The sequence below is a fragment of the Ictalurus punctatus genome, chromosome 7, assembly GCF_001660625.3.
Source record: "Ictalurus punctatus breed USDA103 chromosome 7, Coco_2.0, whole genome shotgun sequence".
Classification (NCBI taxonomy): domain Eukaryota; kingdom Metazoa; phylum Chordata; class Actinopteri; order Siluriformes; family Ictaluridae; genus Ictalurus; species Ictalurus punctatus.
Window position 1 is genome coordinate 26,877,600 of NC_030422.2, and position 12,500 is coordinate 26,890,099.

General features: G+C 38.2%; 2 protein-coding genes across 3 annotated transcripts in view; both read left to right on the plus strand.

The window, feature by feature from the left end:
• LOC128633035 (SLAM family member 8-like) overlaps positions 1-3,100 on the plus strand; it is a 3,354-nt gene extending 254 nt beyond the window's left edge. Inside the window, exons 1-5 of the mRNA XM_053681535.1 lie at positions 1-84; positions 835-1,152; positions 1,492-1,758; positions 1,908-2,009; positions 2,132-3,100. The exon at positions 1-84 is cut by the window's left edge and continues 254 nt beyond it. Coding sequence (XP_053537510.1) covers positions 21-84; positions 835-1,152; positions 1,492-1,758; positions 1,908-2,009; positions 2,132-2,175 — 795 coding nt within the window. The 5' untranslated portion in view covers positions 1-20 and the 3' untranslated portion in view covers positions 2,176-3,100. The remainder of the gene's footprint in view (positions 85-834; positions 1,153-1,491; positions 1,759-1,907; positions 2,010-2,131) is intronic.
• A 7,492-nt stretch (positions 3,101-10,592) lies between these two features.
• LOC124627485 (SLAM family member 8) overlaps positions 10,593-12,500 on the plus strand; it is a 48,767-nt gene continuing 46,859 nt past the window's right edge. Inside the window, exons 1-2 of one of the 2 annotated variants that reach the window (XM_053681529.1) lie at positions 10,593-10,852; positions 12,401-12,500. The exon at positions 12,401-12,500 is cut by the window's right edge and continues 215 nt beyond it. In XM_053681529.1, coding sequence (XP_053537504.1) covers positions 10,789-10,852; positions 12,401-12,500 — 164 coding nt within the window. In that variant the 5' untranslated portion in view covers positions 10,593-10,788. The remainder of the gene's footprint in view (positions 10,853-12,400) is intronic. The other variant, XM_053681530.1, reaches the window with a different exon arrangement.

The window sequence follows — 12,500 nt, forward strand, 5'->3', positions numbered from 1 at the left end:
AGTCATTCACTAATACAGCAATGCAGGACTTTCATGGATATACTGTTTCCATCTCTGGTGTGCTGTTGTTTGTGCTTCTACAGGGTATGTACAGAGATTAATATTGGACATTTTTTAATGCACTTGGCAAATTAAGCTTTTTTAATGATTCACATTAAATGAGCTTCCTTACTGCTAACCTCATAGGTCAAAGCATATGATTTCACATGGCATTTGGAGATGTTCTGAAATGCACAAAATACACAGCCGAATATTTACATGAATTAATTTATTACAGAACTTAAAGCATTTATGCAATTCTAATCATTTGCTTTGCAAATCACAGATTTGTTTTTGTCATATTTACTGAACCACTGAATCCTGGACTCTCATAAGAAATTTGGCATTTGTCAGTACACTAACTGTACACCACTGATGTTCAGCATATTTCTCATGTAACTGTCTGCTCTTATCATTTTCTATCTGCAGGAAAATGATCAGATTAGACCCAGGAAACCCTAAGGTCTTTCTGAAAAAATAAATATGGCTGTTAATGAAGTACATGCTTTCTGTGCAAGCTATTTGGTTACTGCAAATTCTAAGAAGATATCATTATGAAGAATTATAAAGAGTTTTACTGTAGTTGGTGGGCATAGTCTGTGGACAATTGAACTGAGAATTAGTTTTTAAATGATTTTGTAGTTAGGATTGTCTTTTTTTTTTTTAATAGTGGTTTAGGTACGGGCTTCAGACTGTCTGTGGACTTTCACAAATTATTTCAACTTCATATGAGCAGACATAAATATACATTTCTGACATATAGTCTGCAATGTGTTATCTTTTGTCTTGTGGCAGGTGTGCATGCTGTTTTGGCTAATCAGAAGACAGTGATCAGAGCTAGAGGGAGCTCCCTGAACTTTCAGCCAGAATATCCAGATGGGACAGTGTCATTCGCTGAGTGGAATTTCAATGGGAAAAAGTTTGCTGACTACAATTCAAACCGCAATTACTCATTTCCAGAATCACAATTCAGTGGAAGAGTAAAAGAGAACCATGACAGAGTTGGAGTAACTGTACAAAATCTTCAACCCCAAGACTCTGGGACATTCTCAGTGGTTGCAGATGGAACTAGAGGACAGCCTCCAACACAAACATTTAAAGTTTATATTGAAGGTGAGCATGATTATTATTATTATGAGTTATACATTTCAAGTAGTAAATATATATATATATATATATATATATATATATATATATATATATATATATATATATATATATGTATATATATAACTATATGTGTGTGTGTGTGTGTGTGTGTGTGTGTGTGTGTGTGTGTGTGTGTGTGTGTGTGTGTGTGTCTGTGTGTGTGTGTGTGTCTGTGTGTTCATATTTATTTAATTATTAGTGTTTACCTTTACTACTAATTACACCTGTTATAGTGGCTGGGTAATTACAATATACTGCTGCACTTGCAATGATTCCTCACTTTATTTTTAAACACATATTAAGACCCCATAACAGCTGTGCAGATTGGGAAGAATCAGACGTGGAGATTGTCCACAAACAGCTGTGATGTTGATGTGAAGTGTGCAGCGCTCGGTGCTGAGAGTGTCTCCTACCTGTGGAGGGGCTATAAGACTGGGAGTGGAGCTCAGCTGCAGTTCAGTCTCTCACCAGCAGAAGGAGCTGTTACACTGAACTGCACTGCAGCTAACAACGTCAGCTCCAGTTCTGCTACAGAGACACTGAGCTGTAGCTCTGAACATCCAGGAACAGGTATAATTACACTTTTCCTTCTGGTGAGTTAACATCATAGTCTCAACCTACGAAACCAAACAAGTTTCACAACGTGTGTGTGTGTGTGTGTGTGTGTGTGTGTGTGTGTGTGTGTGTGTGTGTGTGTGTGTGCACTGTGTCACATGTAGAAGCTCCATTGTCAGTGCTTAAACTGATCAGTAGTCTAGTGGCAGCCTCTCCGTATCTGTTGGTGACCATCATCCTGGGTGTAAAATGTTACAGAGCTCGAGGTAAATAAAAGTAGTAGTAATAAAATAATAATACTAATAAATAGTCGGTGTCCAAGATAAAACCTTAGCTGTATTCTTGTTATTTCTTAGCAATTTATTTATTGAATTTTTTTATTTTACAGGTCATCATAACAGGCAGTATGCTGTAACTGTAATTGAGGAATAAACACTTGGCTGTCTGTGGTTCCCATGTCACAGATTTACAGTTTATTGAAGCTGAAAAAAATTACTCTGTTTAAAATATCTTGCATAGTTTTATTTTTTAAATGATTTTTTCATTTACACTCAGATCTCAGGGGCAAGGAATGTACAGTACTGTTCTTATGTTTGCAGTTTTCTGGATTGAATGTTGGAGCTTCTCTTCCAGGTTAGAGGTCACAACACTGTGTGCCCTTATGACTGCTGGGAAAGCTCAATTTTCACTCATCTTCAACCTTTCAGTTCCTCTTCCAACCCCTTGTATTTCACCAGATTCTTGTATTTCTTCATTTGTATGTTGCCATCATTTGATTGCCAAATCTATCACAACTGCAGTATTCTGGTCCTTTTCTATTCTCACCATCTGTTTGTTTATCTGGCTGTATCTGGACGACACACTGGATTTTTGTTTTCTTTTGTTTTCTTCTGCTCCCTGTGATTCCTCTCATCAGGAGATAGTACTGTCCAAACCATATTCATGTTTATCTGTCCCTGTACACAATCCCCACTATGTTTACTGCAGTTAAAATCATAATGTGTTGTAATAGATTAAATGTAATCTGGTTTGTGTAATCTGATCAAGGAGTTGTGAACAGAGGAGTATTTTAATGTCCGAGTATCTTTATATTTATATAATATGCGTCATTACATTTTTGGATATCACTCTGACTGAGAGAACATTTTATTTTAGAAAAAGAGAAAGCAGGAGGGAGAGGGGAAGCATTTGTAGTTTTAATGTAAAATGTTTATTCTCTAACTATTCTCTGGATTTGGCCTTGATATCTGTTTCTGGACTGTTGTGAATGACCTCTGGACAGTTTCTGACTCTAATTTTGTATACTGGACTCTTGTATTTATTAATAAACCTCCAGGACATGGATCCTCACACATTTCCTGAGTCTTACGAATCATTACATTTAGCAGATACCAGTTTGCATTAAAAGTTTAATTTTGTTTATGTTTATAAATATGTAAGGAAAGCAGTATTTGCTGGTTAGTATTTCTGAAATGAATCAGCTAATGAAATAATTAAACATCTACTGAAATGTATTTGTTCTGGAATACACAATCTCAATGTACTTAAAATGAATCGTGCCAGCTGTAATTCAAATCACAGGTTTATATTAAAGTACTTATTATAATACATTATTGGTTTTATATATAATAACCACTTACACAGAGACTTGAAAGCCACACACTCCATGCAAACTAATTTTTAAAAATGTGTGCAATTGTTGATGTGGTGATGTTTTCTGTAAGGGGATGTATATTTAGTAATTTTTGAATCCTCTTTTTTTTCAGTTTTAGTATTGAGATATGCAATGTAGTGTCTGATCCTGAACAGCTACACTGCACACAGTAGAGGACCACACGTGGGCCCTTAACACAATCTCCTTACCCCAAAACTGCCCAGCTGTGTCTCCATGTTCTCCTTCTACCAGATCTGCTGATAAATAATATTTTAGCTTTGAAATTTTACTTTAAGAGCATAATGGTTTGCAATAAAAAAAATGCTTGCCAGTGGATTCTGTGTACAGTAAATGTCATTTGCAATCCCGACGAATCTAATGACTTTTAAAGGGGTAGAATACTTTTGCAAGGCACAGTAAGTTTTTTTGGGGGGTCAGTACATGTTTATAGTAAGTAAGTAGGTAAAATTTATTTGTATAGCACGTTTCACACAGCAACGCTGACCAAAGTGCTGTGAAGCGATGCTAAAATTGGGGTGACACGATCAAATTTCTTTGCCCTGGTCAACAGCCTTGCAGCTGCATTCTGAACCATCTGAAGACGAGCCATAGATGACTGAGGAAGACCCAAGTATAATGAATTACAGTAATCTAAGCGAGATGTAATAAAAGCATGAATAACCTTCTCCAAATCCTGGAAAGACAAAAATGTTTTGAGTTTTGAAATAATCCATAGTTGATAAAAACTAGTCTTAACGACCAAATTTATCTGCTTGGTTAAGCATAATTCCAGAATGAAGCCAAGGTTCCGAACCTGGGAAGAAATTGAGGGAAAGTGTTTTGGAGCTCGTTAATGAGACCATCTCTCAATCTCAGGGGGCCAAAAACAATTATTTCAGTTTTGTTTTCATTAAGTCGGAGGAAATTATTTGTCAACCATTTTTTAATGTCATCCAGACAGTCCAACAATGGCTGAATGGAGTCACCAGCTTTCAAAGGAATGTACAACTGGGTATCATCAGCATATAAATAGAAAGAGACATTGTGAGCCCTAATAATATTCCCCAATGGCTGCATATATAAATTAAAAAGAAGTGGGAGCAAAATGGAGCCTTGAGGAACACCACTAATAATAGGACTAGAAGAAGAGCAGAAATTACCCAACGCTACCGAGAAAGACCTGTCCTTAAGATATGAGCTGAGCCATTGTAGGGCGGTGCCCTTGATACCAAACAGATGCTCTAAGCACCAGAGAAGTATGTTATGGTCTACAGTATCAAAGGCAGCTGTAAGATCTAGTAGCCAGTGGATCTTACAGCTGCCTTTGATATGTCAAAGCAGTGAAACCAGAGTGTAAAGGTTCAAATAACATAGCTGAGTTTAAAAACAGGAGCAATTGAGATTGTACTACTTTCTCTAGCAGCTTTGGCAGAAACGGTAGCTTAGAGACAGGCTGATAATTATTAAGGCAACCTTCATCCAAACCCTGTTTCTTAAGCAAAGGTTGAACAATAGCATGCTTAAAACAATTTGGGACCACCCCTGCATCCAAAGAAGAATTTATCAACACTTGGATACTGGGGCCAATTTCAGAAAAGGTTGCTTTCATAAGCATAGCGGGAACAGCATCAAGTGGAGTGGATGATATTTTCGTCTGGTTAACCAGATCACACAGTTCCTTTAGAGAAACGTGTTCAAATTGATCAAATGAAACCGGTAAAGCCAGTGAATTTGGGGACAGGTCTGATAAATGCAAAGTGAAGGAAGAACAAATAGTAATTACTTTATCAGCAAAAAATTTTTAAAACTTCTCACAAAGTTCAGCCGAGGGTTCCCCATGGAATTGGCAACTCGGATTAATAATTGAATTTATCGTGGTGAATAAGATCTTTGGTCTATGACAGTGTGTAGCAATTAAGTCAGAGAAATACCTAGACCTAGCTGACTTTGCTGCACTCTGAAACTTAAACAAACAATCTTTAAAAATCTGGAAGGACACAGTTAACTGATCATGCTTCCATCTCCCTCAGCTGTACAACAAGCCTGTCTGAGAGAACGAGTATTATCGTCGAGCCAGTAATAAGATTTACGATTTGGTTGCTTCAGCTTAAAAGGGGCAATGGAGTCTAAAATATTGGAGCAAAATGTATAAAATAAGGCAATCAAATCATCAGGGCCAGAAGAAGACTCTGCAGCACTCAAGATAGATGTTTCAACAGCATTAGCTAGAAAACTTTCACTAAACTGAGAGGCAGTGAGTGAATTAATACAACGAGAATAATATCCTGAAGGCCTACTCATAACGGCAGAGCTGGCCTCAGGGACATTAAAAACAATGGGCTTGTGATCAGAGAAGGAAGCATCTTCAATATTAACATCATCAACAGCGGTTCCATATGACAATATAAGATCTAGTGCATGACCAAGGACATGAGTTGCCTGATTTATGTGTTGAATAAAACCAAAGGAATCCGATATGTTACAAAATTCAGCAACCAAGGGTCGACCAGGGCAGCAGACATGCACATTAAAATCACCCAATAATAACAAACAATCATACAACAGAACAACAGAAGTTTTTTTTTTTTTTAAATCACAAAAATCACTTAAAAAGGCACTGTCCGGGTTAGGTGGCCTATAGATCAAGGCACAGAATAGCGTGGAAGAGGTCGACTCTAACACAACACACTACACTGTGAAACGAATTCCAGTTGTCGGAGATTTAAACAGTTCACTCTTCTCTGACGAATCCGTAATCGTGGAGGAGCAGAACAATTAGACGAATGTAGGAAGTCCGGGAAAATAGGCAGATGAAAAACATATCTGTAATCCCATGACCGTCGTGTCGAGTGGAGCCCTTCCAAGCTTAAGGGAAAGTCTACCGATTGTCTGGAGGAAGCGATTGTCCGTCTGATTCTCACCCTCTCTTCCTGCGGCGCTTCCTTAGAGGAGGAAAGCAGCAAGGTAGCCGGCGAGCGAACTCCACCGCGGGTCGGGTGGACGAGGATTGTTTATCCATTTTATTAGCTGTGTGTGTGTTTTAGCAGGACCACAGCGGGTATCAGTGACGCAGTTCTTGAGAAGTGAGAGAGCTCTAAACCACATTTCATGCACTTTTTTTTAAGACACAGACACAGACACACAGTGAGTGAGGAAATGTTTTTTGTGTCTCAGCCTTCATCTAGTGTTGAGTCAACAGTCTCAGTCGAGCTGCAGCAGCTCAAAACAGGGGTTAACTAACACAACAATGTCGTGACAATATTGTCACGAATACCGTGTTTCCATGTCAGGAGCTCTGATGTTCTGGATTCTTCAAGTTATGTATACAGACAAATATAGCACTTTTTTAGTTCACATAATCATTTAAGCTTTTTCTTAAAGCATTTAGTGTAAATGAGCTTCATTACTGGTAACTTCATAAGTAAGGGGCAAATGATTTTACTTAACATATTTGGAAAATTGCACAAGATACAGAGTTTGGATAACTGCTTAATAATGTGCATTACTGCAGAATCACTTAAAGGGGTCATAACATGATTTTTAATGCTTTCCTTCTGTTTGGGTGTGTAAGGTATCTGTCTGTGCATGTATAAGATCTGCAAAGACTGAAAGCTCATATTTTCCTCCAAAGGGATTTATTCTATCGAACAGAGAACACTGTTCCAGACCTGTCCAAAACGCCTTGTTTGAAGTTCAGAATTTACTTCCTCAACCAACTATGTCACGGTGTGATAATGCCGCCTAAAGGTAGGCACAAAGATAGAAGGCGAGGCATGTTATGGAGATGCTGTGTGTTTCAGTGCGAAAGCAAAACCCTTTGTTTAGCCTTCCGAAAACGGATGAAATTAGGAATCGGTGGTTACTGTTGATTTATAAAGCTGTTCCTGAGCAGTACAACTCAAACATGTGCTTGTGCATGACGCATTTTACAGAGGTCAGCTTCCTTAACCTGGGCGAGTACAACACAGGCTACACACAAAAGCTACTCCTAAAAAGTGGAGCGATTCCCACTTTGCTCGGACAGTCTTGCGCTTCTTAATCAGAAACTGTAAGTGTGTTTGATTATTTTAGGAAGTATCTGCTATTGACTGTTCCAATGCAGAGTTTTGTGTTGTGGCTCAGTTGTAGACCTCTGCTAGCATGCTAGCTAAAGTTTGCTAAGTTGCCTCAGTTTTTAGCTGTTTTTGTATGTTGGTGGTCTGACAGAGACGTTGATTGTAGCTGCTGTTGTGATTGTGTCTTGAAACAGTTTATATCAATCAAATCACAAGAATCCTGCTCAAGTCATGTTTGCAAAGTTGGTTCCACTTGATCCTCTGCATTTTCTGAATTGGGCTGGAACTGATACGGTAAAACCGATGACATGCTGCTTAGAAGCTTAGAATTGCTTTAGAAGATTTGGAAGCTGAAAGCTAATGCCCAAGGGGTGTTACATTTCCAGCACATGCGTGAGGCTTTTGGCCAATCACTACACAATGGGTCAGCTGGCCAATCAGAGCACTCTGGGCTTTTCAGAAGGAGGGGCTTTGGAGAAATCAAGTGTTTCAGGCAGTCTGGAAATAGAGGTACTCCAATAATATACATTATTTGACAAAAAATGCATTTTTTGAACATTAAAGCATGTAACCTATTTTATTACACCCAATAAACAAAATAATTAACTTTTAAAAAATCATTATATGACTCCTTTAAAAAAATCCACCATCCAGCTGAGTTTTAGTAATTGGCACAGTTCCTGACTGCACAGCTCATAATAGGGTTGCCTGGTACTGTGATATTAAAGCTTTAAAATACCACTAAAGCCACTGTATTTTTTAAACAATAGTATCATCAATATGGTAGTGCCTGTAAGAAAAAATCATGTCATATATCTCAAATATCCCAAAGAAGAATAACTTTATTCCAGCATGGATGTGACAAAGTACAGGAAGCACTTCGGGTTCATCGGAGTCAAAGTGAACCCCGAAGATGATCAGTACAGGCATTTTACACTGTGTTTCAAAGCAGTATACCTGGTTTTTAAAAGGTTTGTACAAGGTGCTTTAAGTGCTTGAATTTGGATTTTTGAAATGTAAGTAATTGAAAACCTTGAAATTAGCCATTTTATATCTAACAGTGCTTAGAAAGTGCTTAAATTATGAAGTCAACAAATAAGAAATCTCTAAATAACTTTAAAGTGTTTATTTTCGATAGAACACGAATACAGTCCTTTCACATAAAATATGACCCCCTGCTGCAGCCCCTCCCCTTCCTCTAGCTATTCACTCACTCACTGAAACAGAGACTTCTCAGGCCCCTTCTCAGGCCCCTTTAGACACTTTTGCTCAAAAAGGCACCTAGCGACACATCTAATGACTGTTTGGGCAAACTTTAGCTACTTTCCGTAAAAGAGAGTGGCCAGTACTGCCCCGCGAGGGCGAGGTCCTGCATTCCCCCCAGATACACCTCTCATATATATCAATTTCACATGACTTCACACGAGCTTTTTTACTGGGTTCTGTATGATCCCATTCACATGTAATACACACTTTCTGCTTTAAAGATGTAGGCCTATACTTTAAAAATGTTTTTTAATCTGTTTCTCTCTGTCTCTCTCTGTCTCTCTCTCTCTCTCTCTCTCTCTCTCTCTCACACACACGCACATGTGGTTTTGATGTAGTTTGTGTTATTGGATATTCTATGTTTTTGGATAGCATCTTTGTTTACATCATTAAATAAAACTATTGAGTACCTGCACCTATACACAGTTGAGGTCATGATGTGCGTGGGGAGCGAAGGCTAGCCCGTCCGGTCCGATCCCACAGAAGAGCTACTGTAGAATAAATGACTGAAAATGTTAATGCTGGCTATGGTAGAAAGGTGTCAGGGCACACAGTGCATCACAGCTTGCTGCATATGGGGCTGTGTAGCTGCATTGAGTAGGGCTGGTCTGAGTGCCCCTACTGCCCCCTGTCCACCGCCGAAAGTGACTACAGTGAACATATGAGCATCAAAACTGGACCATGGAGTAGTGGAAGAAGGAAGGTGGTCTGATTAATCATATTTTCTTTCTCATCATGTGGACAGCTGTATGCGTGAGCGTCACTTACTTGGGGAAAACACGGCACCAGGATGCACTATGGGAAGAACGCAAGCCGGTGGAGGAAGTGTGATACTCTGGGTAATGTTCTGCTGGGAAACTTTGGGTCCTGGCATTCATGTGAAGTTACTTTGACTTGACACGTATCACCTAACTAAACACTGTTGCAGACCAAGTACATCCCTTCATAGCAAGGGGATTCCTAATAGCAGTGAACTATTTCAGCGGGGTAATGCTCCCTGCTACACTGCAAAAATTGTTCAGGAATTGTTTGAGGAACATGACAAACAGTTCAAGGAGTTGACTCGGCCTCCAAATCCACCATATCTCAATCCAATGGAGCAGCTGTGGGATGTCCACAATTGTGTTGTCCTCACCAACAAACAACTAACATCAGGTGACAAAAAAAAAAAAAGCACAACAGATGTCAGTATGTAGTCATTTTTTTCCCAAAATGTAAACAGACATTCAGAAACTAGGTGTGAAAGTAAGTACACCCTATAAGTCGGTGACATGTAGAACCACCTTTATCAACAATAACTTGAAGAAAATGTTTTCTGTAGGGGTTTATCAGTCAAATTTTCTCCAAAATGGTGTCAAAATTTCTCCTAAATGGTGTAAGAGACTGATAAACTTCTACAGAAAATATTTTCTTCAAGTTATTGTTGCTAAAGGTGGTTCAACATGTTACTGAATTGTGTGATGTACTTATTTTTCCCGCATGGTTTCTGAACTTTTGTTAAAAAAGAATGACTACATATTGAAATCTGCTGTTTTTTTTGTTTGTTTGTTTGTTTGTTTGTTTGTTTGTTTGTTTGTCACCTGAGGTTATTTTATTCTATATAAAAACATAAAATTAAAGGAGGGTGTACTTTCTTTTTCCTATGACTGTGCATACAGCAACTAAAGTCTAATGCACTGTTAATGACTTTACTAAACATGTTCGGTTCTTTGAAAAGGCAAAAAAGCCATAGTCTGTGTGAGAGTTCTTTCCTCTTCTAGCTTTTTAGCAACTGACCACAAGTAAACAATATCAACATGCCCCCTTGTGTTGGTGCACTTGATCAGCTTTAAGCTGCATGTGTAGCAGAACCACAGTGAGGCGTCACTGACACGGAAGAGAAAGGCTTTAAGACACTTTCAGAGGATACACATAGAGAACTTTCCTACAACGCTGTAGGTGCACTTTTTTTTTCTTTACAGCCGCCCACAGCAAACATTTATAGATTAAGAGACCTCAGACACACACTGAGTGAGGAAGTGTTTTTTGAGCCTCAGCTTTCGTCTACTTTAGTCATTCACTAATACAGCAATGCAGGACTTTCATGGATATACTATTTCCATCTCTGGTGTGCTGTTGTTTGCGCTTCTACAGGGTATGTACAGAGAATAATATTGCACATTTTTAATGCACTTGGCAAATTAAGCTTTTTCAAAGCTTAACAGTAAACGAGCTTCCTTACTGCTAACCTCATAGGTCAGAGCAAACGATTTTACATGGCATTTGGAGATGTTCTGACACATCTCACTGCTAATGCAGAATACACAAATGTCAGTGACATGTCATTTAACCTAAATTCTTTACCTTAATCTTTATTTGCTAGTAAGCGAGCTAATGTTATTCTAACCACTGTGTCTAAACACTAAAATCAAGATTCATACAAGGTGCTTGAAGTGCTTGAATTTGGCTTTTTGACATGTAAGTAGGGGAAAGTCCTAGAACTTAGCAATTTAATAGTGCTTAGAAAGTGCTTGAATTATAAAAAGTAAAAAAAAAAAAAAAAAAAAAAAAAAAAAAAAAACGAAATCTCTAAATAACTTTAAAGTGTTTTTTTTCAATAGAAAATGAATACAGTCCTTTCACTTAAAATATGACTCCCTGCTGCACCCCCTCCCCTTCCTCTCGCTATTCACTCACTCACTGTAACAGACTTCTCAGGCCCCTTTAGACACTTTTCCTCAAAAAGGCACCTAGCGGCACATCTAACAACTGTTTGGGCAAACTTTAGCTACTTCTCATGAAAGAGAGTGGCCAGTACTCCCCGTGAGCATGAGGTCCTGCATTCCCCCCAGATACACCTCTCTCTGCAGCTACTCTGCTTGGTGAGGAGCAGCACAATCATTAACTTCTAACTTTCTTTCTGAGTGATCATTTTAGATATAGACGAAATCACAGCACAGCTGTTGTCTTTAACTTATGTGTATGGCGATCTTGTCAGAGGACGTCGTGATTATAAATCAAGATTTTAGCAGTGCAGAGCAGCAGCTTGGAAATCAATCACTATTTCATACTCCTTCCTGTTGTCTGACAACATGACAATATCTCTTTTATAGTCCTTAAAAACAACAACAAAAATATAATATGTTTGAAATTCCTGAAATTTCATTATGAAGGATCTGTACGAACCCTGTAAAATTAGCTGTGTTTGATCATAAAGTAGATCATTTCCAAATTCAGTTATTTATTAATAATGTTCTGTTCATTCTTAGTACTCAGAGGACAATTTCCATTTACATGATTCCATTGCTCTAGGAAACAATAGATGAAATATGTGGCACGTTGAATTAGTTGCTTGTCAGTTGCATCATTGTTCTTAAGATTTTCCAATAGCCAGTTATTCAATCTCATTAATAAAGAATTCAGAGGAAAATCTGGTTTGTCTGTTTTCATTTATATCTATGTATTTCTGTAAATTTGGTTCATTTTGTACATGAATTATGAATTAAATCAACATTGTGTGGTATTGTGATACTACTTATGTTTCTGGTACAGTGACAATCCTAGCTCGTTATATTACTATGCTCCTACTCTGCTTAAACTGGAAATAGAAAATCATCACCAGGGAAAAATCAATGACAAACAAGCCTAAGACCAGCAGGTTTCTGATGTGTACTGCTATTTGTTATTTTTCCCTCTCTTGCAGGTGTGTGTGGTGTTTTGGCTGACACAGTGATGGTGCTCAAAGTTGGGAGCTCCCTGGATCTTCCTGTTCAATACCCAATTGAATCATTGTTATTGGTTCA